Below are 27,610 nucleotides of genomic sequence, written 5' to 3' on the forward strand. Positions count from 1 at the left end.
TGCAGCTATTCTATTATAGTGGCATTCTCACTGTATTCTTTTGTGGGATTGTGATGTCAATATGGATGCCTTGGACATTGAAAAGTGGAAAATTTTAAGTGATAGGTAAGCCCTTTGACATTTACGGAGAACACTTTGCACCTTTTGTCTTTGCATTTGTATTATTATATGAATATCATTGACACAGGTTGAACTTAACTGATTTAGAATAATTGTATACTGGTTTCACAGATGGTGCTTCTTTTAGTTTTATCTTTGATTGAACTCATGTTTAGCATATGGTGCTCGATCTTGTATGTGAAGTCCTGGAACATAGGTTGCAGTAAATTCAATACTACTAAGTCTTGTTACGCTTGGAAGAGCAGCTTTTGTTTTTCCCTTATCCTTCTTGTCAAACTTATCCAAGAAAAATCAAAGCGAGAAAATTAGCCTCCAGCAGCAAGTACGCATTTTATTTTTTCAATCACTTTTTCTTTTTCTTTTTCTTTTCTTCTGCTATAGAGAACTGACAAATTTTGCACTTTCTTTTTCCTATAGGTGGTAATATGGTGGCTGGTCTTATGAGAGATGTTGTGTCTATTGCGCTTGCTTATAATCAGGCAAGTTGTGGAAAATGTTCCTTTTTAGGTTGTTGTAGGTTTAAATCTACCCAAGTAGGGAAAAGGGAAAAAATTGGCATTCCATGAAAAGGCTACTAAATCAGAACAAATATAATCTTGCAAAATACTGTATGAGGTCTATGGTTTTGCTAGCTCATATTTCTTGCTTACCGATTTGAGTTTTCATATCTTAAGGTAGATTTATGTTTAATTTGGTGTGTTTTGGTAGACCTATATGATAGACAGGACAAACAGAGATTATGTGTGCTATTTTGGGCTCATGGTTCACAATATTTGGGTCTTTGGGATCTGGCACTTTATATTTCCACTAAAGTTCAGAAGTCCTGGAATTAGTTGGTCTTGAATGTAAATACATTAAGTTGATGGTTTATGTAGATCTTAATTATGAGCTCGATTTTAATATGTTGGCGCATAACATTAGGCAATTCAATGCTTACTTGATCTACAATCATTTTTTAGTATTTTCTGTTGTCAAATACCAAGCGTGCAATATGCTTGTTCAGATTTCTATTATTAGATTTTTCAAATTAGTTGGATTGGCTAACATATGTTATAGCTAGATTAGCTACTTTAAGAACATTTATTGCTGGATTTTCAGGTTACTTTGATTGGTTCCTTAAACAAAACTGGTTTGAGAGCAATTGATTATAGAATCACTTAATCACTCACAAACACTCACATCTGATTCAAAGCAGAAGTATGTCTACTACTCGTTATCTTTTCTGTGTTTTATGCTTTAGTGTTAAATTTTGAGTCACTAGTTGTAATGGTTACTAGACTGCCAGGATGATTCCCAAAAGACAATTCATTTTTTTTTTTAAATTTAGTTAAATGCAGTCACCAATGACATTAGTGTATTATATAATTATAATAGATTAGTCACCAAAGAGGTGTGCTAGGACCCACAATTGAACTCACTTTTCTGTTTATTGGTGAGTTTTTATGTTTGTCACGGCAGCAAAAGAAACCAACGTCCCATATATTAGTGTCTAAACCGTGGCTATTGAGGATAGACACCAATCATTGGTCTCCATTGACCCAAATCACACCATTGTCAATGGTGTTTTTAGCCCACTTTTGTGGTAGTGGTGGTTCAGCATACAGAGTGTTGAGAATAATATGGTTTCAGGTAACCAGTGGAATCAACCGGGGATCAAACTATGGCCATCACATGTAAGTTGTAATTTATAAGCCTCTGTAATGTTCGTAATGTCATCAATTTTGCTTATACTCAGTATGTAAAGTTTCTATTAATAGACACTTATAATGATATCCAGTAAACCTGAGTAATGGCTCTGTTTTTTTTTTTTGGTTACCTTGCTAGCAATGAATAGCATGTATTTGGAGGCTAATGTTTGCTTTGTATGTTAATTTTTACCAGGTTGTACTCGGGTGTTGTTGCTGAAGATAGGGAGGCACTAATAAGTGGAGTGCCCTCTTTATCAATATCACTAAATTGGTGAGTTTTCAATCCCTGGCAATTTGATGCTCAGTTGCTCTTTTCATATAAATATTGATAAGTTAATCTTTGGTGTTATAACCTAATTTAGGAGGAAGGATGAAAGTCAAGAAAATGATTTCAAAGATGCAGTTGTTGTTTGTTTACCTCTAATAAATGCAGCTATCAGGGATATTGAGAAGGGGGAATTCCCCAAGAGTTGCTTTCTGAATATAGAGATTCCTTCATCTCCTTTATCAAACAAGATTTGTGTTTCTGAACAATTGTTGAATTGTCTGGCCTGGAAAAACGTTATTGATACATATTGCTGATTGTGTGTTTTTGAAATGTCGGCATCTTTGATTGTGTGTTTTCAACCATTTATTGATACATGGATCTGTTTCTTTCAGGCCATGGCTCCCCGGTCTAACAACACAGCCAAAGCTAAAGCAATAGCACTAAGGATGAAGGCACTGCAAATGAAAAGAGATAAAAAAAAACAGTGTCGAAACCAGCTGTTGAAGAGACTAATGCACCACCTAAATCTGCCTTCACCAAACATGATCAATAGTATGAGATATCATTGTTCTTTGGGTTCCATTTGTTGATCATGCCAACTGCTATGGGTTATTGAACTGATGTTTACTAAATTTAGCTCCATTATGGATGTATGTATAGATGCAGTAACAGATTAATCAAATATTGGTATTTTTGTGAATGGATTCCATATTTGATGAATGCATTGGGTAGTTTCCAGATTTACATAATTGTGGCGTAACGAGAATACAAATATGTCATCTGAATTAGAAAGCAACAACAAAATGAAATCTAAATATGTTGTTGGACATATCTAATAATAGCAATAAGAAAAAATATGTTGTTACTTGTGCACTCAAACAACAGAAAATTGTCATCTGAAATAAAAAGCAACGACAAAATGAAATCCAAATATGTTGTTGGACATATCTAAGAACAACAGAAACAAGAAAAAATATGTTGTTACTTGTGCACTAAAACAACAGATAAATGTTATTGTAGGCTACTAAAGACGATAGATAAATGTAATCTGAACTGAATGCTAATGACAGTTAACTGTTGTTGGAATTTGAATAAAACAACACTAATCTGTTATTATAAGTCCATTCAGACAACAGATAGGATTTCATATCTTCTACTTTCGTGCATTCAAACCACATTTTTCTGTCTTTGGAATAAGCATTAGATCACAGAAACTATAAGGAATTGTTATTTGTTTTCAGATCACATCACATTTATCTGTCGTTTAAATTCACCATCAAACAAACTTTCTGTCGTCTGATTTTTCAGACGACAGAGGAAATCTGTCGTCTGATACCCCCAAGAGACGGCACCGTACTAGACAACAGAAATTTTTTTGATCAGACGACATATCTCCTCTGTCGTCTGATGACATTTTTGGCATAGTGTGGTAAAGAATTCTTACACCCTGTAGTCTCAATTACCCTCACTTAGTGGAATTTGATTGTGTTAACTTCGTCTCAAATACCAGTTTTCTTAATTCATATTGTCTAACAGTTGTAATGAATTCCACAATAAGCCATTTTGCTCCTTCTTTTGCTTGGCTCCCTGCATTTTTTATTTTTTTTGTTGTTGGTTCTCTATTAAGGTACCTACAGGTTTATTCCACTTATTTTGAGGTTTGGTTGGCTGTTTTGTTTTGTTATTTTCTTCTGTGAAGAATGATTTCCCTTAATCACTTTGTTTACAGTTATACAATTATATATAGCTAAGACATGCTCTACTGTTACAATGCTATAAATACAAATATTCAAGACTAAGCTACAGTTACACAATCAGTTTGGATTGTGGACAGGAAATCAATGTAGGAGAGTGATTTTCTCTAACATCCCCCCTCAAACTTGGCGGCAATGGACTGTAGCCCAAAAAGACACACTCAAGGCTACAACTAGATAGTTTGTTGGAGACATATGGACCAAGATGAGGATAGCACGCAGAACCGAAGACACGAAGAAGAGAATAGGAAGGTGGACTACCATAGAGGCGAGTATGGGGTGTATCCCAATCAAGGACGGGTGTGGGAAGGATATTAATTAGGTAAACAGATGTCAAGACAGCCTCAACCCAAAGAGTATGTGGCACACCGGAGGTAAGGAGAAGGGTGCGTGCCATGGTAGCAATATGGCAGTGTTTTCGTTTGGCAAGGTCATTCTATTGTGGTGTATGAGGACAAGAAAACCTCTGTTGGATGCCCAAAGATTTACAGTATTGGGAGAATACATGATTGACATACTCAGTGCCATTGTCACTTTGAAGGAATTGGATGGAGTGGTGAAATAGATTTTGGATCATTGCGACCAGAGTTTGAAAATGAGAGAGAACCTCATTTTTACGACGCATAGGATAGATCCAAGTGTATCGTGAAAACTCATCAGTAAATAGAACATAGTATTTAAAACCACTGACAGAAAGAGTAGGGGACATCCACACATCACTATGAACAACATGAAACAGAGAAGTAGCTGAAGCATTATTGGATTGAAATGGAAATTAATGAGATTTGCTAAGTGCACAATCTCTACAAAAAGAACTAGACGACAACTTAGTACCAATAGAAGAACTTAAACGAGCGAAAACATTAGATGAAGGGTGACCGAAACGATTGTGTCAAATGGACGAATGAATAGAAGTAAGAGCACTTGGAGTGGTGGAGACATTGGATAGGCGGAGTGGATAGAGGCCATCTTTACAAGGGCCCTGAAATAAGAGACGACCAGAGTGTAAGCAATAGATCTGATAAAAATCAGGAGCAAAGAGGAAATAAACATGATTATCTTTCGTAAACCGAGCAACAGACAAGAGATTTTTACGGATAGATGGAATACGAAAGACATCATATAATGAAAAATGAGAAGATCCGAAAGACATAGGAAGGGTACCGGTATGAGAAATGGGCATTGAGTCCCCATTCCCCATTTAGACATTGTGTGGGCCACCATAGGGCTGAGAATTATGGAGAGGCATGGCAGTCATATGATGGGTAGCTCCCGTGTCAGGATACCAATTTGGATCAACTGCAAAATGGGCTCTCGCAAAAGGTGCAATTGTAGTTGGGCCTGAAAATCGGTGAGAGCATTGATGAAGACCATGCTGATTGGTCTGACAATTAGGACACCAAGTTGGAGCCGGCCCAAGAAGCCCATGGGTGGGAGAAGAGCGGGCTGCCCAAGCAGGGGAGGAAAAAGGGCCAAAAGGCAATGAGTGAGGTTGCTGGGCGTTGAAAGGTTGCACGGCCTGTGGTGTTGACGCAAAAGGAGATGATGACTGGAAAGGGCAAACGTCACTGCGTCTTGTGCGACCACCATGGCCGGGACGGCGGCCGGGCTGGAAATTGCGGCTATTATCACGGCGTGGCGGTGCACTTTGATTAAAAAGGGCAGTGACTGAGCTGGAATCAGAGGGCCGACTTTGCTGCGCATCAAAGGAAAGGATGCGAGCACGAAGTTCAGTAAAATCAGGAAGTGGTGGTTTTTGTGTGAGAGCGGTGCGGAGCATGATGTAATCAGGGCCAAGGCCATGGAGGGTGCCAATAACCAAATCCTCATCGAGCACCGGTTTGTTGATGGAGACCAAGGCGTCAGCGATGGATTTGGCATGGCGGAGGTAATCATCGACAGATTGGGTGCCTTTGTGGAGATCCAAGAGCTGCATTTTGAGATTGGTTGCACTCGCCACAGACTTCTGGGAAAAGTGACGTTGAAGACAGTCCCAAATCTCCTTGGAAGTGTCATAGCCAATGGTAAGCTGTGCAATGTTTTCTGTGAGAGTGATGGTGAGGATACTGACGATTAACTGATCTTCTGTATCCCATTTTTCATAGGCAGGATTTGGTTCTTGGGTGGTGGATTGGCCAGTAGTGGAGGTGAGAAAAGAAGGAGGAGCTGGTTTGGACCCATCGATGTAGCCCCAGAGTTTATTCCCTTTAAGATAAGGCTTAATTTGGCGAAGCCAAACGAGATAGTTTGTCTCGTTGAGTTTGATGAAGCTGGCAGTATTGGAAGAAGGATTGGAGGAGGTGGTGGTAGCCATGAGAGAGGGAAGGAAGGATGGGAAGACGAGGAAGACAGAGAGGATCGAGGTGAGTATCCTAGACTACTGATACCATGTGAAGAATGATTTCCCTTAATCACTTTGTTTACAGTTATACAATTATATATAGCTAAGACATGCTCTACTGTTACAATGCTATCACTACTAGAATAATGTCATTAGACATCGCCACTATTAAATCGGTCAGGATTGCACCTGATGTTAAAAACCGTGTTAACATCAGTTTGTGAAAAAACCGATTTCTATTGTTATTATGGACATCAGTCACCAACTTAAACGATGCGAAAAATTTCGTTCCGAAAATTTACAAAAACGCGGAGGGACTAAGTTGAAAAATTTGAGAAACGCGGGGACTAAAAATTTCATTCCCCCCACACACTTAGTTTTTTCCCACACCACTTGCATTGACTTTGAGTCATTCCCTAACCCTAACTCATTTTCACCCGACCTCCTCGTCTTCCTCCTCCGCCTATGAGTAGCACCTTACCCTTATCCAGGGTTCTAAAACGCTCCGTCGATCTCTCTTCTGGGTTCCGTCGCTCTCCGGCCAGCTCTCTAGCTCTCCAGCTCGCAGGTAAACTCTATTCTCAGTCTTTCTGGGTTTTACTCAATCGAATTTCTGGGTTCACACTTTCAGGGTTTTCTGGGTTTGATTTTGGGTTGGATTTCTGGGTTCAAGGCTTCAAGCTCGGTGATTCTTCAACCTCGAAGCTTGGTGATTCTTCATTCTTCACGCTCGATTTCTGGGTTCAAGTGGTGATTCTTCAAGCTCGATTTCTGGGTTTTGGATTCGGTGTTTCTGCAAGCTCGGTGAGTCTTGTTAAGTTGCTGGGCATTGAGTGATTTCACTGATTTGAGTCATAATTGAAGTGATTCTGGCATTCTGCAAGCTCGGTGAATGTTATAAACTTAATTGAATTGTAGTTGTGTATCTCATACTGAAGATTTGGATTTTGGACCGTGGTGTTTCTGATTCATGATTGTTGGAGCTGTTTTGGACTTTGCTTACTGTATTGTTTTGAGATGATGATATTTGGCCTCTGTATCTATTTTGGATGGGAATTGAATTAGTTGATTAATTGAATTGCATCTGTTTTGGCCTCTGTGAATGGGAATTGAATTAGTTGATTAATTTACTCATGGGTAATTCATGGTTGAGGGACTGATTTGTACTCTTTGTAACCGCTAATGCAGGGACTAGCTATGATAATGCCACTTCTGAAGTTGCTGTGAGTAATCTAATTAACTTATTTGATAATTCCTGCACTTGATTTCTTTGTTGATAAAATTTCCAGCTACGGACGTGTTTACACTGATATACTAATCCACTGTTTACACTGCAATTTGGGAAAGTTCTTCTCACACAGGGATGTCAACGTCAGTATCTGTAAATTTGCTACTACTTTCATCCATTCTATTTGTCACGCCCCGAATTTTGAATAATAAATTCAAATCCGAAACATGAATAATTACAATTACAAAATCCAAATCTCGAAACTTCGAGTTCATTATTACAATTCACTCTCACAAGCAATATTGTAAAGCTCAAATGAGCATAACACACCTCACAACGTACAATTGCTGTAAAACTCTAACAATTGCTCTAACCGCACGATCACCGTCCTGGTTCTCCTGTCCTGTAGGATTACCCGCTACACAATTTGAATAGTGTACCGGGAGTTGCAACAACACAAAACCCGGTAAGCTTTTTACAGCCAGTATGAGTAAACAAGAAGAACTGTTGATTTAATAAAATACATTTCCTTTAACTCAAGTATAGAAATGTAGAAACATCACAATTACAATGATCACCACAAAACCACTTCACTTTCTCACTCTCATATATATATAAATATATATATATATAAATATTATACACTTATGAGTCACTCCCCGTTACCCTCATAAGGTCACTCAACATTTGGCAGACAGACTAGAGCTCTAACTGATCGTTTCCACCTACCCGGCGCGAGGGCGTGGTTCACGATTTAATGCTATTAGTTTCCACCTACCCGGTACAAGGGCGTGGTTCACTAATAGATGCCATGGTCACCCCCGTGACCTATTGATCTCCACAGATCAATATATCTCAACAAATCAACAATTTATTGTTTCTCAACAATAAATTTAATACCTCTCACAATATTGTTGCTTTTCAACAATAAACTCAACACAACCATAACAGTACATAATATCTCACAATTTCAACAATACATATTATTTCACATAAATAATATATATATAGATAGACATTCACACAGGAATGCCCATTAATACCAACTATAGTTCATATGATTGCAAAATAAAGCAATTAAATATATTGGGTTCGTAATATGAACCACGTGAGGTTTACTCACCTCTAATCCAGCTGCGTCTTCTTAACAGCTCCATTAACAATCTCACGAATCGTCCGCCAAATAAATCCATCGATCACCTAATCCAATAATGATCTTAACTTAGCCAACAACTCAAAAGCACACATATACGGAAACCCACGGTCGGATTCTAATTTTAATGATGATCCAACGGTCAGATCGAAATTATACGATGATCCAACGGTCGGATCTGAATTTAATGATGATCCAACGGTCGGATCTGAATTTAATGATGATCCAACGGTCGGATCCTCACGGATCGCCTTTAGGATCATCCTCCAAAATTATCACGAAGACTCAGATCTTCTTGAATCACTCTAACAAACATCTCCATAAAATTATATGAAAATCCGACGGTCAGATTCTCACGAATCGCCTTCCGAATCACTATTTCTCAATTATACGAAGATCCAACGGTCGGATCTTCGCCCGTGACCTCACAAAGTCACCGGGACAGTCATACGATCAACATATCCAAAATTGAAGCAAAACCGATGGTCAGATCTTCACAGATCGTAAACCGAAGATAAACGTAAAAACGTTAAATAGTAACGTCAAAACGTAAATCCACTATTTATCAACTTTTTCTAACATGACCATGTTATATATCAAAACGCTCGTATGGATGCATAGATCATCGCCTAGATAATGAAAACTCGAAATATGGTCTGATGCGCCGCCACAAGCGGTGGTCAGTGGGCGGTCAACGCGGCGGTCAACGCCGGTCAACCACCTCAGATGGCAAAGTGACCAACTACAAACTGGTTCAAAATGAAAGGGTGGTCGACTTTCATACCTGGAGCTAAGTCTGGTTTGGCCTAGATCGTCCTAGATCAAGCGTTGAAGTTGGATTAATCTCGTGCGTCTGATCAGATTTCAGATTAAATCAGGGACGTCGAAAAAGTCAAACCATGATCTAGCGTTCTATACACAAAATCGTGATGAAAGGCTTACATGGGGATGATCAGCATGAAGAGGAGATCACGAAAATGGGAACGATCGGCCCATGCAACGCCGGAAAAGTGGTTTTCCGGTCGGGTCGGGTTCTAGCTTCGGGGGGGGCTTCGATCCACTTCTGGGGGCAGCGGCGGAGCAAGATGACACCACCAGGCGACTGGGCGTGCGGCGGCGAGTTCGGGAGGCGCCGGGTCCTGAGCTGGAGGTGGCCGGAGGGTGGTGAAAAAGCCGGGTCGGGTCGAGCTCGACCCGCCGGGTCTGAGGGTTTTCGATCGAGAGAGAGAGAGAGTCCGGGGGACTATTCCGCAAAAAAGAAAAGTTTCGTCCTTAATGAATAAATCAGAAATTTTTCCTATTTATAGAAAATTCCCAATTTTCAAATATTCATAACTTAATGATACGAACTCCGAATAATGCGTTCCACATGTCCACGAACTCGTATCGACGAGCTCTACAACTTTCATGAAGAAAGTTTTCCCAAATTTTGAACGTATAAAAAGTCAACTTTGTTGACCCCCTAAAAACGTTCGTTTTCGAAAATAAAATCGTTCGAACTAATTCCACAACTTCTCCAAGCTTCGTACTCGCTCCTACTATCGTGAAATCATTTCTAAAAATCCACGGAATTTAATTTGGATTTTTTTTCCGGGGTATTACACTATTCTTGGCAGTTGGCATTTTGTAACACGTTGGTTTATATCCCGTCATTTTAATGTTGTATAGGGAAACTAGACTTTGGAACATGCAAAGCTCAAAGCTAAGGTGGAGATTTTACAGAGAAATCAAGGGTACACACCAATTTTGTTAAATAAGAAAGTATTTACTTTTTCGTTAGGTTGTGATAAATAGCATTACATTTTACCATGTTTTTATTTGCATATTTCCATTGCTGTGATTGAGCTTTCAGTTTTTGGTTTGGTTGAATACATTGAGCAGCCAATTAATTTAGATGTCAGAATTTAAAAATAAAAAAATTAAAAATAAAAAGCTTTTGAAGATTTGGTTTTTTGTGATTACATTCGTGTGTGTGTGTGTTTGTACTGCATAAATTTGTGAATTTGTTGTGTTGATATTGTTAGAAGAATGTTCATTTTCTCAGGAAATAGAGAAATCAAGTAACCATACCAAAAATTCTTTGAATAGATTCAGTGGATTGCATTATGAAGTCCAAAATCTAATCATAAGGAAACACTCGAACTGATTTCATGGTCAGTGGATCTAAAACCTTAACTTTTGAAGGGATTCATACAATCTGTTCAATTCATTAGGGGAGCCTCTGCCATTGTGGATCAATTTGTGATATATTGCTTTGACTTTGAGGTCTCTGAATTAGGGGAGCCTCTGCCATTGTGCTCAACATGATTGCCTAGATGGGTGCATATATTAGGTTTGTAGCTCTAATCGTTATAGCATGTTAAATTGATCCCTAGACTTTGTGTGTGAAGTCTATTTTGCTGCTCTGCTATTCTCAGAATTTAGGAAGTATTGTTAAGAACAGGTTGAGTTCTTCACTTCTGCTTGCATTGTTATATAAATATACAAATTAACGTTATGGCAAAATATTAGCTAAAGTGCACTTCTATGTCATGGTAGGAAACAAATTTACAGAAATGAATTGCTTACAGTACCTTTTTTTTTTTTTTTTTTTTTCATGCATATGTATGGAGAAAACTGCACATTGGTGCAGTTTAATACTTGCAATCTTGATCGTAATAACTTTCTCTTTTCAATAAGAAAAACAACTTAAATTTTCTATTGTTCATATACTGATTTATATTGTTTGCTCTTTCCAACCCATTTTCTACTGTTCATTTGCTGGTTTCTTAATCTGCATCTACTAATTAACTAAAGCAAAAATTGATTCTTGATTTTATCTATACCAGTTCCGTAGCCTTGCCTTTCTATCATAAGCTGAAATCAATTAAGGTGTGCCCGTTGTTAGACTGCTGTTCCTCTGTGCATTGTTTACCGTTATTCCAGTCTCCTGCTCTTATTCAGGTGTGTGCTATTTGATATAGAATTGACGTGTTTGCATTGGTATTCATTATTGGTCATGATGCAGATTGATTAATTCAGTTATTATGTGTTTGGAGGTGCTCTTTTGTTTAGATTTTTTGCACTGTAATCATGATGATGTTGCATGTAGTAATGTGTGTAGAATGATACAGATACAGAAGAAAATAATACAAAACACACACACACACACTCTCTCTCTCTCTCTCTCCATTCGTTTCCTTAGCATTCCCTGTTCCCCACATACAATACTTGATGTTGCATGTCATAGAATGCTTGGATAGAATGTTATTGTAAACTGCAATAATGTTTTAAATATTAGTGTTTCATTATGACTTACATTGTTATATATATTTGTAGTGGCGGTAAAGGATCAGAAAAGGTATACCCAACAACTTGTATGGATAAATGAGTTGTACACCTTTGTAAAATTAACCTATATATACATTGAAACATGGACACAGTTCATGCACTGCAGGTAGAGATTGGGGAACTTAAAGGAAGGTTGACGGAGGTTATTAGCAACTGTGATGCAGTGTGCAAGAGAATATCCGCAGAAGGACTAGAGTCTCTTCGGTCATCTGTCAAGCCATTAGTTATCTGCACCGCACACCAAGAACACCAATCTTGATTGAGTATTGTGCTGTGATGTGCAGGATTGTCAGGTGTAATGGGGGTTGCTTATATTCAAGAAATTGGGAAAGCCAGCCTCTTTTTTGAGTTAGGCTAGCTTTTAATTAACATTTTTGTAGCAATTATGAACAAACATGAATACTAATTGCTAGGCTAGCCCTGTAGTAGGTGAATTGAGGTTTTATTTTGCCCATTTTGTAAACTGTTAAGGATGATGATTTCAGATATAATAGCCCAATATTCAAATCACTCTTGTCAACTATCGAAATTGCAATTTATAACAGCAGCTATATATTTTGTGGACATCATCCTCTTTATAGAATGTGATGTCTAGATATAAAGTTGAAATTAGTTTTAACCATAAAAACTGATGTCTAGTAATACAGATACATCAGTTCCAAAATGAAAATCGATGTTACTGAAATATACAGACATCGATTTTTTGTCGAAAACGATATGTTACTGAGTACCAGACATCAATTCCAAAATGGAAATCGATGTTACTAAAATATACAGACATCGATTTTTTGTCGAAAACGATATGTTACTGAGTACCAGACATCAGTTCCAAAATGGGAACCGATATCTATAACAGTATTAGTCATCGGTTCTTAAATCAATAACGATGTTAAAACGCAAACTTGTGTTGTGTAATCTATATTTCTTTAGGCATTAAATACAATAAAATGTGGGTTTAACAATAGTAAAACATGTAAGTTTGTTATCATTTAAACTTATTTACATCGGTTTATAATTAGGAACCGATGTCTACACGAATACTAGACATCGGCTAAAAACCGATGTCTGCATTTTCCGGATCTTTCTCATCACCCACAAAGACATCGGTCGGGTTTTTGTTTCTCATCGGTTTTTGGCCGATGTCTGAGGCCATAATTCTAGTAGTGTATAAATACAAATATTCAAGACTAAGCTACAGTTACACAATCAGTTTTGATTGTGGAGAGGAAATCAATGTAGGAGAGTGATTTTCTCTAACATCTTCTGTTGTCTTTCTTTTTAGTATCTAGTGTTACAAGCAAATCCAAGTCAACTGTAAAATATGGTAGAACTTTAGGACTTAATTCAGAGTGAAAAACTTGGATACTCGTGTTTGATTGTTTTACTTAATCAACTATCATTTGTTAGTAGGTTCCTGGTGAAAATAATATACGAAACACCCACTCATCCTAATAATTTCCTTCATTGTTGGAAATGTAAAGGAGTAATATTATTTTTTTAATTTTAGTGTTTCGTACTGAAGTGCAGCATGAAGAAATTTTGCATTAATGCATGAATTTTGGTCTTAGACATCACGACAATTACATCGGTGATGATTACCACTTGTACTCTCATTGTGATAATTTTCTAGTCCCCTTCTCCCTACTCTTTGTACTCTTTATCATAGTATTAATGAGAATTTTCTTTTGATTACCACTTGTACTCTCATTGTGATAATTTTCTAGTGAAGAAACTGATTTATGCACATAAGAAGCAAATCACTTTTAAACTAGAAATTGAAGCAAAAAGAATGAAAACTCAACTATTTGAAATAACAAACTGATGTTATAAATGACTCAGGACATCAGTTCTATCTATAGAACATATGTCTAATACTGACATATAAATCAGTTTCTTATGTAAAACGATGTTATAGTAGGATACGAAATCAGTTTTTTATAAATCAAACGATGTCTATAGTCATTTTATACATCAGAACCTTACAACAAACTGATGTGCAGATCCATTTTTAACATCGGCTAAAAACCGATGTATGGGATTTCCTGATCTTTAACATCACCCACTAAGACATTGGTAGTTTTTTTTTTAACATCGGTTTCTGGCAGATGTTAAAGGCCAAAATTCTAGTAGTGATTTGAGGGACATTCCCAGAACTTTGTTGTTCATCCACTTGGAGAAGTATCTTGTATGCTGGTAATTATTAATTTCCCAGCGTGCTGGTATTATTTATGTTACTATCGAATATGATTCTAGTGCCATGGTGGAGTTGCTCTAAAAAACTGTAGATTAACTCACTCTCTCAAAACTGTGATTGGATTGTCAAAGTTCATGTTTATTGGGAGCAGGATAGTGTTGCAGATGGTCTTGCCAATATGGCTCATTCTCTGGGATTAGGCCTTCATATTCTTCAGGATCCCCCTCAGTCTATCCAAGCTTTACTGCTGACTATTGGTGTCTCAAGTGTAGAGCTGGAGTTTTTGTTGTGTTTGGGCCTCTGACCACCTTGTTAGCAAAGTATCATGTCATTTTTGACATTCATAGGGGCTGATCCTGATTCAGTAGTATTTAGTACTGCAAGAAGACATTCCATGCACTAGGGGAACTCCCTCCTATCATGTCTTTCATTATTAGCTGAAACTTTCTTATATCTTTGTAGTTTATAGGCCTCAGTAGAATTCTGGTGCATGTTACTACCCTTTGGTGTCAGTGATTTTTTCAACTTAATTTCTGGAGTATTGATATGAAAGACATATTGAATTTGGAATGAAATTCTACATTTAGGAAGGTCAAAGAGAAGGAAAAAGAAAATGGGAAACTCAAATGGACAGAGTGGGCAAATTAACATGACTGTATATTCAAGCTGGTGTCCTGGGTTCTGTTTCTGCATGCCAAAGGAAAAATCTAAATAAGCAATTCCACAGTGCTTCTCTTTCGAGATTTCATTGGTGCTTGTGTCTGAAAAAGGTGCCTCAATCATTTTCAAGAGTAAACGATCCCAAAATTATGCAAGGCATGCATAGTGAAACACCAAAATTTTAAGAACTTTAGAGAGCTTGAAAGTAGGCATTATATACAGGCAAATAAGGAGACTGGGATAGTAGGAAGTGAGGCGGTATATGATGACCATAAATGCTTGTTATTCATTCTACTGTATAGTGTAAAAGGGACTGAGACACAATTAGTCTGAAATCTAAGTTGCCAGACGAGTGGAATTCTTAACAATTGACCAGTGACTCAAATTCTTAATGACATAACTTTACTTGACTTCTTCAACAAGATTCAATATGCTTCTATTTCATTCTGAAGATTTGGTTCAATTCTGCAAGAGAATATTAAGCAGAAAATTAGGTTTGCTGTTCAAATCAGAGAGGGGCTATTTGAGGAGGTTTTGGTGGGTGATGCAGAAGCCTGTTTGCTAAAATTCGTCTTAAAATGTGTCTAAGAAGAAGAGATTGGGTTGTCAATCAGAACACAGCAAACAAAGGTATTCTCAGTTTGGTTATTTCCACTTTCCTTGTGAATAAATACAACTGACTCAATGAACTGTTTTAATAACATCTGAATAAATTCTTGGGAGTTTTACATAATTAAATGATATATTGGACTCACCAAGTAGTGAAAGCTGGTTTATCTGACGCACTATGTTGGACTCTCCCACAACCAACTGTATCATTGGCGGATAAGGCCTTAGGTAGTGATCATGTGCTCTCTACTCTCTAAGCATCCTGGTTCCAGTCAGTACATCCCTGATTACACGTAATTCAGCTACAACTTTTCCAATCTGCATTCGTGCTTTGGGCAAATGCACAGAACAAGCAACTCCTATCCTAGCAATGGAAATAAGACACTCTTCAACTCTTCGCGTTTCATCATTTTGGACATCATTCCTATTGCTTGCAGGCTTTGTACTAGTGCTGCTTTCCTTTTCTCGAAGAAGCAACGGATCACATATTTCTTTCACACGTTCAGGCAAAGCCATCAGAACAAAATTGTGCAAGTTCACGTCATCTGTAAACATATCATCTGTTGGCCTCTTACCAGTAAGCATCTCCAGTAACAAGATTCCGTAGCTATACACATCCCCATACGTTGAGACCGCACCTCCCATGCCATACTCTAAATTATTTCCAAAAAAGCATATGGATTATATAGTCATAATCATAAACAAAAATAAAGAAAAACCAACACTTGTTAAATAGGAAGAAATTGAAGAATTGATAGATCAATTGAAAATTACCTGGGGGAAAATAGCCGATGGACCCCCTTATTATATTGGAAGAACTCTCTAGTGAAGAAGTATGTGGGAGGTAGGTTGCTAACCCAAAATCACAGACACGGGCAGTCATGTCCTTTTCTAGGAGAACATTACTTGGCTTTAAATCACAATGAACTATAGGGGTGTGAAAGTGACTGTGCAAATAATCCAAAGCATTAGCTACATCAATGGCAATGTTCACCCTTTGGATAAGATTCAAATGCACCTGCACAGTGGGCACCCCAACCACTGTATGAGCTGAATAATGCAACATTTCATCTAGATTTCCATCCAACATGAACTCAAAAACCAAAGCTTTGAATTCATTTCCTTGAAAATTAACACTTGAGCAAGCAGTCACTAGTTTAACAAGATTTCGGTGCCTAATGCTTTTCAGGACTTTACATTCAGCTACAAAACTTCTAGAAGCTCTTGAACTTTGAAGGTTGAGTACTTTCACAGCAAGAATTGTTTCCTCCTGTTGATCAAGAACTCCCCAATACACAGAACCAGAACTACCAGAGCCAATCAAATTCCGAGAAGAGAAGCCATCAGTTGCTTTTAGGAGATCACCATATGACAATTTTAAGAGTGAAATATCCAATAATGGTACCACAGTTACCTTAGCTTTGGCTTTCCTTCTAAGGAGCACACAGCACAACAGCAAAATACTTCCAATGGGTAAAGAGGAAACTAGGAACGACACTAATATCCTCATAGAAAACGATTTTCTCTTAGGTAACTCAGACCTACATATAGGCAAGTTCAACTGAGGTACACCTCCACAAAGTTCAAATTTTTTAATTGGGAGGCAGAGTTTAAAATGAACAAGTCTGGCAAGGTTTCTCAAGTTGCTGTGAAGACTGAAGAGAAAAAAAAAAAAACTGTGAATAGCTGGAGTCTATAGGCCACAGATTTGCCAATCTTATCATAAACAAAGTCATCCGTGTGAAAGGGGGACTAATTCTATGACTCATTCAACGCACTTCACTCTCAATCCACACCAGGTTTCTTTCCTCCATTGAATTTTCAAATTCCACACCAGGTTGACTCCAGTCTTCAGCAGGACTAATGTGTTATAGAAACATAGCCACATATGTGGTCGGAAATTGACCAAAGACTGAAATCAAGGGTTAAACAAACCTGTAGAACACGAAGAGATGATGAAGTATGTTACTTTACGCGTCCCTGATAATGGGCGGAGTTGCTGGAAACAGAGGAAGTTGCCGGAAACCCCGAAGAGCTTTAAATCCTTGACTCTCTTTCATAATTTTTTTTTTTCATTTGAACAATGTTATATCATGTATAGCTTCACTAGAAGAAGCGAACCGTACCGGTCTGAGATCTAGACGGGGCATGAAATGCCAGAAAATACCCGAAACCCGCCGGAAAAACCAGGAAGCTTGAGAGCTTTGAACCTCCTTCCTAGGTTATTGGTTGGACAAACCAACTTCAATTTGACATAGACGACTCCGGGACGAAGTTAACTGCACCGGTGCAACGGCGGGAACGAGCCGGGTGGACTTTCGGGTATTCGGTTCCGCATTTCAGCCGGTTTCTCTCTCCTTCGAGCTGAACCGTTGCATATATGCAGTGAAATCAACGGTGCAGATTTGATGTCATTCAAAATGGACGGTCCACAATGCGCGGCTTCACAATTCTATATTCTAAGGACAATACCAACTTCTAAAAAATTTTAAAAATAGTTTTTTAAAATCTTACGAAATCGCGACAACGTTCAGTTTAAAATATTATTTGATAAACATTATTCAAATTTGACAAATCAAGTTTAAATAATTTTCAAAAGTTATAAATACTATATATGTATTTAAATAATATCTTCTCGAAATCATTTTTCCTACAAACTGTAATTTTGAAATCTCAATTTAACCTCCTTAAAAGAAGGGAGGTGCTATTCACACACTTTTTTTCTCTATTCACACAACCTCTCTATTTTTCTATTACTTTAATTCAATTTTTTTTTTTACAAATTACCCAAACTACCATCCTTTGTAATTTTTTTTCTTTTTCTTTTTCTTTTTTATATTTGGCAAGTCAATCATGAATCAAACACCATTATACAATAAATCAATTTTTTTTAGGGTCCATGACCATCAGCCCCAATATTGGGAAATTTTGGCCCAGTTACCCCAGAAAGAAAAAACTGTTCCCACTAACCCAAACCTGGGAGAAAAAGACAATTCTACCCACTAACCCACCAAAACCCCTTCAACTGATCAACTCCTTTAAGGCGGTTCGTTTTCCACCATTTTTCAGTTTCAAAAAAAAACTCGCTCTCTCTCTCGCTCTCGATTCACAGTTTCTCCACCAACTCTGCTATCTAGACCAACTCCGGCGGCGATTCAACGTTCTCCGGCGTCGATTCAACGTTCTCCGGCGTCGGTATCATAGAAAGTGAGTGAAAATCTCTTTTCCGTTTCAGATTCTTTACCTTTCTGTGAGATTGAACTTGTTCATAGCCTAGGTTTGGTTAATCGAGTGGGTAAATGAGAAGAATAGTATTTGCATGTTTCAAAATCAGAAAAATCTAGGATTTCGGTTTCAAAGCTATTACAAATTCATGTTTATTGAATGTTTTATGTTAACTGGGGACACAAAAATTGAAAAATATGAAAATGAACATGCATTGTGAGCTTATTGCAGGTTAATACACGCTTACTGCCCCAATAGGTGTCTATTGGGGGTCATTAAGGACAGATGTGTATAGCATGGCAATAGACATCTATTGTACCAAAAATAGAAGGTTATGTCGGGGCAATAGACATGTATTGGCCCCCAATAGAGGCTTCTGTTGTTGGCCAATACATGTCTATTGCCCGGACAGAACCTTCTGTTTTGGGACAATAGATGTCTATTATGCCAAAATAGAAGCCTCTATTGGGGGCCAATACACGTCTATTGGCCCAATAGAAGCTTCTGTTTGAGATTATATATCTCTATTGGGGACCAATACATGTCTATTGGTCCCGAATAGAGGCTATTTTTTTGGGATAATAGATGTTTAATGGGGTTCAGTAGTTGAATGTGGATGTGTAATAATGAATTGTTCTTCTTTCCTTTATTAGCAGAATGGCAAGAACCAAATGACCACAATTCAGCTGCATCTCAGAAGAAAATATGGATGAAACACAAAGGTCAAAAGAAAAAACACTTCGGCAAAGGATGGAAGAGATAAAGTCTATGAAGTCGTCACGAAGAAAAGAAGAAACTTCTAGTAATGACGAAGAAGTAGAAGAAGAAGGAGAAGAAACAGAGGAAGAAGAAGTAGTAGAAGAAAAAGGAGAAGAAACAGAGGAAGAAGAACAAGAACAAGAAGAAGAAGAAGAAGAAGAAGAAGAAGAGGAGGAGGAGGATGATGACCGAGAGACAACACAAAGGTTTTATGTGCAGACAAGAAGTCTAAGGAGCAAAAAGAAACAAGAGTCTGATGACGACAAGGACGAACAGCCAACGAAAAAGAAGATCAAACGGGAAAAGTCAAACACAAAAGTGGAAAAGACAAAGAAAGGGGGAAGGAAGAACACAAAGACAACAGAAAAGGCAAAGATCCAGTGGAAGCAACAGAAATGCACTCTAAGTGCTTTCTGGAGATTGATTGACACATACAGAGACAAAATACCTAAAGGGGCTTGGGATATTTTGAGTACTACTGTATTTTGGGGGATGATCCGACCATTCTTTGAGAAGAAGCTTACAGAAACTCAGCTCCACAGGCATGAGGCAGACTTGGAGATTATCTTGCAGTACTTTGATGTTAAAAAGAACAAGTTTGTTTTTGGAGAGACAGAAATGGAAATAACATTGCAGGACATAAATGAATTGTTTGACCTGCCAACCAGTGGGATTGAATGGGATCTGAGAAAGAAGGTGCTTAAGGAGGAAAGGAAGGCATCTTTGATATTTGATGTCAATATGAGGAAAGAAACAGTAATAAAACCTGATCTGGAACTGAAACTCAGCAAGGAGCTCGGCAAGAAGAAGAACGCTGATCCCAAGATAATCGCGGCACTGCTTATCATGTACCTCTTCAATGCATTCTTCTTCAGCAGGACATCGACAACCTTGACATGGGACCTCATCAACGCTTGTGAAGACATAGATAACATAAACAGTTTCAATTGGGCCAAGATGGTACTAGATTTTCTGCTGGATGGCCTTCAGAGGTACCGAAAAGATCATCCAACGACTCTTTCTGGCTGCCTCATTCTCATATATGTAAGTACAATACTAATTTTCTTGTATATTGCCCCCCAATACATGTCTACTGCCCCCCAATACAGGGTTTAATATGTGTCTATTGGGGGGCAATAGACACGTATTGGTTGTCTGTTATTCATTTACTGACAAATATAATTTTGGTAACAGTACTGGTTCTTGGAGAAGACCAAGATCAGAAACTGGATTCCAGGAATGGAGGATGAGAAACCGAGATTTGTGAGGTGGTCGATAAAGGAGCTGTTCAACCTGCAGAAGCTCCATCAGAATCCAGACTGGCCAGAGGACTTGATAAAAGAAGGGCCGTGGTTAGAACATTGCTACATCAACTTGTCGGATACGGATGAGGAGCAGGAAACACCAAGTTTCAACAACTGGGTAAGTTAGCAGTTAAAGTGGAATTGAACAAATGGTATATTGGGGGCAATAGACATCTATTGGCCCCCAATACTGGGTTCATAAGGTGTCTATTGCCCCCCAATAGACGTCTATTGCCCCCCAATAAACGTCTATTGCCCCCAATAGACATTAATGGTTTTTTTTCTTTTTGATTCAATTGTTGTTTTATTGGTTACAGGTTCCCCAAGCGAGCCAAGACCAGGAAGAGGAGACCATAAGGGTTACTGGTAACATGAAAGTTCTGCTGAAAGAAATGGATAGGGTGATTGAAGACAATGGTGAAAAACAGGAAATGGAGGAGCAAATGAAGAAACTCTTGGAAGCAAATGAAGGACTTGCAAACCATATTAGGGTGCTTTGGAAAAAGGTTACTGTTGCTGATGGGAAAATTGAGAGTATGGAGAACAAAATGACTGAGGTGATGCAGGAAAACAGATCGCACCAGAACCACATAAAAGCACTGAAGAAATTGTTGGCGAAAGCAACCAGCAGGAACCTTGAACAGAAAAGCAGTGAGCAGCAAAATAATCAACTACAGATGGTGCTGGTGTCGACCGAGAAAGATCATAGGAGGGAATCTGAGGGGAACTTTGCAGAATATGACACTCGAACACCAGTCAACGAAGAACCAAGGGCAGCAGATCCAATAAATGCATCTCCAATATCTTACAAGAGTCCAGAACGGGAAGTGTTTGAGGATACACATGTGGACACACTAAATGAGATGGAATCAGAAAAAATAGATCAACTTGTGTCAAAAATACTGGAAGCAGCTGAGACGGTTGAAATGCCTGAGGCAGGAACAGAAATGGCAGTACCATCGGTCCCCAAGGAGAAGAAAACGGTTGACATGCATTCAATCGAGAGGAATGTGAAAGAAAAAAAGAGAAAGGCAGCTGTGAAGGACAAGGACGACGACTTTGAGTATGACACACCGGAGATCCTGAAGACTTATGGAAAGAGAAGAAAGACTGCTGCACAGGAACAGCCAAAGGAGAAAAAGAAAGCACAACCGAAGCCGCCAACAAAAATTCAGAAAGGAAAACAAGTGCAGCACCCAATGCAAATAAAAGAGGTGAATTGTGAGAAGTACACATGGAAAACATTAAAGCCTGAACTAGCAAGACACTACCAGCAATTCTTTGAGATAGTGGATGACAATACGTGAGTGCATAGCATAACTTTCAAACCATGAATACTTTACAAACCCGTATTAACTAAATATTTTTCTGTTTACGCAGATATGTCTACTGGAGAAGTGATAATGGAATACTAGGGGTAACCAGGGGAGACATGAAGATTATCGTAGAAGAGAAAGATCTGGATGTTAATGTAAGAAGCTTAAGCTGTTTGTTTTTATTTGACCCCAATACACGTCTATTGCCCCCCAATAGACCCCTATTGGGGGCAATAATCGCTGTTTGTTTGTTTTTATTAGACATTAATAGACGTCTATTGGCCCCCAATAGGGGTATATTGGGGGGCAATAGGTAATGTTCTTCACATATATAATACTAACTGAAAATCAAATTGAACAATTGCAGGTGGTCAAGGCTTACACTGAAATGTTGCAGAAGGAACTGAAAGAAAGGAACACTCAGATTGGATTACTAAACATCGAAGCAGCGGTAAGCACCGAAACAAAAATAGCAGCTGGCGTTGCACCACATCCGAAAAACATATTTAAGTAAACAATTCAATGCTTTCATATGTGTTTACTCTTTGTACAGTTTTACACAGTTCAACACGAAAAGAAACTAGCGGATTTCAAAAAAGAAGGCAAGAACATTCTCAAAGACGACTTCAAAGGCCACGAGATTGAAATAGAGTTATTCCTGATCGAAGAACTGTGGAGTAAGTTCAGCTACCCCAAGGTGATTATCCCAATACACCATTACTACAGCCAGCACTACACACTGCTTGTCATCGACAATGAGAAAAAGCAGTTTGTTCACATGAACTCTATGCTGCCACCAAAGAAGGAATGGACAAAAGATAACCAATATTACAACAACGCAAACTGGGTGGTAAGTAACCATATCAAAACAAATTGTTTATTTTTCAAATGGTGAAATTTGGAAAGTTTGTTGATGCTTTATAAATCTGCATTTAAACAGGTTAAGCACATAAGGAGGTTCATACACGACGTGAAGGTGACAGGGACAATATTTCTAGGTGACAGCCAGGATCAAGAGAACACAAGAGAGAAGTGCAAAGGTGAGGACAGTAGAGGAGAATTGGTCACCGAGGTTGAAGAAATGACACCAAGAGAGAAAGATTGCAGAAGGTGGATCTTGGATAATCAAATCGGGGAAAATGACTATGAGCTTGTAGAAGACTTCAACTGCCCTCAGCAGAAAACCTGTTCGTAAGTGCCTCAAAATCCTTTACTCTTTATTTTTGATATAAAAGAAGACAGTTTAATTGATAAATTTGTGCAAATTGTCAGTCTATTGCCCCCCAATAGGTGTCTATTGGGGGGCAATAGGAACTCTCTTTATGGATCAGTAACTAAAATTCTTGCTTTACAGGGATGACTGTGGGCCTTTTATGATCCATTTCATGGAAAGCATAATTCACGGAGTGGGACCCAGCAAGAAGAAAGGCAATGACATGAGGAAAACAATTCTTGAGAGGTTTGCAAAGGAGGAATGTGTTTGGAGCGTTGAAAAATACCTTGCTGAAACTACAGATGCTGTAGGAGAGCAAAAAAAAATAGAAAATGAATATTTTAAGTAGTTACTTTCTGTTGAACTTACTTTGGTTTGGAATAATTTCGGATGATTTGACATCTTTTCAATTTAATTTCTGTCAACTTGAAAGAATTTATCTTCATTTACTATGGTTGTGCATAGGACACAAGTCGATATTCAAATTACAGACCCCTATTACAAACCTGATGCCTTAACTCCTTAGAAACCAGGTTCTATTGGGGGGCAATAGAGGTCTATTGGCCCCCAATAGAGCTTGGTTAGAGTGTTAGAAGTAACACAATAGGATATCCAACTACATTTGAATGTGCAAGTGTTAAAAAATTTCACAACAAAACTGAAGTACCAATCAATGTCAATAATCTTTGACACCAACAAATGTTAAACTGACCCTGGATAAAATCATCTATTGCCCCCCAATAGCCTATTACTGCCCCCCAATACAACCAATCAAAATGCTAAAACAATTGACAACTTTACATTCAAATAGGTTCAGTGCAGGTCTTCTTGTTATGCTGTCCCATTTTGCCACATCGGCCACAACGAATGAGCTTCTTTTCACACTCTCCTCTAGACTTGAACCTCTTGAGCCTAGGCCTCCCGGGAGGCCTCTTTGCATTTGGAGGAAGTATGAAGTCATTACTTGCAGATTCCGAAGAAGCCATATCAACATTAGATATTGGATAAATTGGAAAATCATAACACTTCTTGTAATAATCAACATAAAAATGCTTATCCATAAAAGCATAAACATCCAATGAGGCAGCTTGAATTGCAGCAAGACCGTGGCAGCAAGGGAAGCAGTTAATCTCCCATTTTTTACATGAGCACGAAGGAGTTCCAAGGTCCACAACATAAGAATACTTTGATCTAACCTCATAAACATTTGTATGGGAGTAATGCACATTGAAACGGCAAGCTTTCTCCATACCTTCTTTCAAACGACCCTCCATAACAGGAGTAAGTTGTGAGGTCCAAAGCTGTGCCTCATCTCTCCTCTCACCCATCATCTGCATCACCCTAATCCGAGTCTGATCAAGCATAGTGTACACTGGCATCTCCCGCTCAACAGCAAACCAAGCATTAAAAGATTCAGCTATACTATTAGCCATAATTCCATAACGGCATCCAGGGAAAAATGCACGGCACCAGTTTTGAACAGGCAGATCAGCAAGAAACGGATCTATAATATCAGCACCACCAGCTTCTCTCAACTCTCTTAAATGAAAACGATATTCCTTTTTAGTGCATGAATATGCCAACTCAAAAAACTTCTTTTTAACATCATCTTTCAAAACAGAAGAGCCTTTACCGTTGTATTTAGTCATGAGGTTATGCACCAAGTGCTTGTAACAGAAAAGATGAGGATTACCAGGAAATATCTTGTCGAAAGCACTCAACAGTCCAACACCGCGATCACTAATAAAAGTGATCTTTCTACCTTGAGGTTCCAGCAAGTTCTTCAAGTGTTGGAAGAAAAAGGACCAATTAGCATCAGTCTCAGAATCACAGACACACATTGCAAGAGGAAAGAAACCTACAGAAAACAGGAAAAAAAAGTGAGTCTACTGGGGGTCAATAGACGTCTATTGGGGGGCAATACATGATTGCAGCGTGCCACTGCACCGCCAACTGGAGCGTGCCGCTCCACATTTTCAACAAAAAAGAATTAAAAAAAACAACAATAAACATAATAGAAACAAAAAGGGGAGAGAAATCAGAAAAAAATAAACGTGTATTGGGGGGCAATATATCTCTATTGGGGGTCAAAACATAATTGCAGCGTGCCGCTACACCGCCAAAGGGAGCGTGCCGCAACACATTTTCAACAAAAATATCAATAAAAAATCATAGACATGAGAAAAATACCATGATTTCCATTCTTTCCGGTTGCACAAAGTATCTGCCCCTTGTAGACACTCTTCCCAAAAGTCCCATCGACATACAAGATGGGAAGACAGAATTCAAAGCCACGAACACAGCCTGCATAAGCTAGGAAAAGCCTCTGGAACCGATTACTCGATGAATCAACTTCCAAAACAAAAGAAGAACCGGGGTTCGTCTCAAATACAGCTTCCCTATACCATGTTAACATGTTAAACGAATCAGCCTCAGAGCCATAAATCATTTCCTTAGCCTTCTGCTTTGTTTTCCAAGCAACCTTGTATGATATATCAAACCCATAAGCTGACTTGAACTTGCTGATAATTTCCCTTGGCTTCAATGACAAGTTATAGCTAATGTCCTCTTCAATACATGACTTGACAATTTTTGATCCCAAAAGCTCATGTTTTTGCTTTCGAAGAACACCTTTGCAAGAATGGACATTGTCCAACTCACCAATAATAAAGCAACCATTTGCAGGCAATACATAACCACGGACATTCCACTCACATCCTTCGGTTCCCCAATTGGAACAAACTGCATGAATTCTGTCCCAGTCATTTCTAATAAATACAAAGCTGAACCCAACTTCAATAGCATACTTTCTGAGCCTGTCTCGAAACTCAGGGGAACCGCCACGAAATTTCTGCCCTACACATTGAATGTAACTAGCCCACTCATTTGACAAGTAAGACTTTTGAACTTCAGTCCTAAATGCCTCAGTGAGGTAATCATCTTCATCAACAATACCAGAGCAGCTATCTTCAAATGAAACAGAAGTTTTTTTGCTGCAACTTACACTATTCTTCAACACCATAATATCAACACAATCCGACTTGTAAATCTTGGCACCGCTAAACAGCATCTTGAAATCATCATCATTGCGAAGAAAAAAAATAGCGCATCCAGGAAGCGAATAATGAAGCTCAATATCATCAGTTGCAGAAAACTTGAACTGTTCACAAATGTATTCAAACAAATGAGCATAGCTCATATATTGATTAATACAAAACATGAAACTTTGTCCAGAATGAGTGCACTTAACAGCCAAGGAAGCATCCATATTCCTGTATATAAAAAATAAATAAATAAATAAAACCACTATTGCCCCCCAATAGACACATACTGACCCCCAATAGATGGGCCTCAGATAAAATCTGTTTACAAAACCGAAACAAGTTACTATAAACACGTACTACTGAACTTCAGTAACAACTAAGAGTATCAAAAACAGAAGAAAAGCGGCTTTTTCAATCCTCTATTGACCCCCAGTATGGGTCTACTGGGGGGCAATATATGGTTCACAAAGACCAAAATCATGTCAGAAGCTACCAAATCACATCATTATCAACACCGTGAACAACAATTCATCCAAAAAAGAAGAAAAGCAGCTATGTAAACCCATATTGACTGGCAATAAACGATTAACAAATACCAGAATAAATTGAACCGTTTCAAAACAGAATCACAACAAACTTAGCACAACGAAACATATCAAACTTAGCACAACAAACTTATAAGCATGAAAAATATCAAATCGAACCAAATCAAAGATGAAATTCACGAAACACAGACCAAAATTAACGCAATAAGTCGGAAATAACAAAACGTACAGGAAAACAAAACTCAGATTCAAAAAATCAGCCTCAGACTCAATCGAGATGAATAGCAAACAAGGATAAAAAAATAAAAAAAATTGAAGAAACGGAATTGAAATCGTTTCAAACCGAGCTGCAGCATGGTTGAAATCCAAAGCGACATTGCTTCTTTCTCTCTCCATTGCGAGCTTCTCTCTCTATCGCACCAGAACCAGAGCTTCTCTCTCTAAGCAGAAGCTTCTCTCTATTCATTACCTCGGGAGACTAGGTCGACTAGGTCGCGTTAACAAAAGGGTAAAAAGGTAAACAAAAATATATTAAAATAGAAATGTTGTGTAAAAAGAAATAGATCCTTAGAGTGTTTAGGGTAGAGGGGAATTAAAAAAAGTTGCTGGGGTAAGTGGGAACATTGACTATAAAATTAGGGTAAATGGACAAAAACCCTTTTTTTTACCTATATTGAAGGAAAAATAATACGTTCATTAAGTAGAATGAACTGTATTATTAGACAAGGAATATGCTTCCTAGGTAATTACGTTCATCCAAATGAATCCAAATTGCAAAGATCTTCCAAGTAACACTAATTTACTGTAGTAAATATGGTTTTCCTCTTCACACTTTGATTGTTAGGTAGAAAGGTACCAA

General features: G+C 38.2%; 3 protein-coding genes and 2 long non-coding RNA genes across 7 annotated transcripts; 3 read left to right on the forward strand and 2 right to left on the reverse strand.

Annotated features, from left to right (window-relative positions):
• Positions 1–5: 5 nt before the first annotated feature.
• On the forward strand, positions 6–845 carry LOC133714357 (uncharacterized). The gene is made up of 3 exons (XR_009848621.1): positions 6–105; positions 232–442; positions 538–845. It is a non-coding gene; the product is annotated as an uncharacterized LOC133714357 (long non-coding RNA).
• Positions 846–1,497: 652 nt separating this feature from the next.
• Positions 1,498–3,224, forward strand: LOC133713969 (uncharacterized). Its single transcript, XM_062139984.1, has 3 exons — positions 1,498–1,793; positions 2,002–2,079; positions 2,171–3,224. Exons 1-3 carry the CDS (start codon positions 1,678–1,680, stop codon positions 2,388–2,390), a joined length of 414 nt encoding a protein of 137 aa, XP_061995968.1. The 5' UTR covers positions 1,498–1,677; the 3' UTR covers positions 2,391–3,224.
• A 3,473-nt stretch (positions 3,225–6,697) lies between these two features.
• On the forward strand, positions 6,698–11,656 carry LOC133713396 (uncharacterized). 3 transcript variants are annotated; one of them, XR_009847990.1, is made up of 5 exons: positions 6,698–6,739; positions 6,845–6,975; positions 7,360–7,542; positions 10,221–10,285; positions 11,381–11,656. It is a non-coding gene; the product is annotated as an uncharacterized LOC133713396 (long non-coding RNA). The 3 variants fall into 3 exon arrangements; XR_009847991.1 differs by lacking the exon at positions 6,698–6,739 and having other exon boundaries at positions 6,809–6,975; positions 7,360–7,585; positions 10,169–10,285; XR_009847989.1 differs by lacking the exon at positions 6,698–6,739 and having other exon boundaries at positions 6,809–6,975.
• A 3,700-nt stretch (positions 11,657–15,356) lies between these two features.
• On the reverse strand, positions 15,357–17,143 carry LOC133717293 (receptor kinase-like protein Xa21). The gene is made up of 2 exons (XM_062143981.1): positions 16,120–17,143; positions 15,357–15,998 (listed from the first exon to the last, which is right to left on the reverse strand). Exons 1-2 carry the CDS (start codon positions 16,853–16,855, stop codon positions 15,592–15,594), a joined length of 1,143 nt encoding a protein of 380 aa, XP_061999965.1. The 5' UTR covers positions 16,856–17,143; the 3' UTR covers positions 15,357–15,591.
• A 6,822-nt stretch (positions 17,144–23,965) lies between these two features.
• On the reverse strand, positions 23,966–26,430 carry LOC133716402 (uncharacterized). Its single transcript, XM_062143114.1, has 2 exons — positions 25,353–26,430; positions 23,966–25,020 (listed from the first exon to the last, which is right to left on the reverse strand). Exons 1-2 carry the CDS (start codon positions 26,428–26,430, stop codon positions 23,966–23,968), a joined length of 2,133 nt encoding a protein of 710 aa, XP_061999098.1.
• Positions 26,431–27,610: the final 1,180 nt, after the last annotated feature.

Source organism: Rosa rugosa, chromosome 6, assembly GCF_958449725.1.
Source record: "Rosa rugosa chromosome 6, drRosRugo1.1, whole genome shotgun sequence".
NCBI lineage: Eukaryota > Viridiplantae > Streptophyta > Magnoliopsida > Rosales > Rosaceae > Rosa > Rosa rugosa.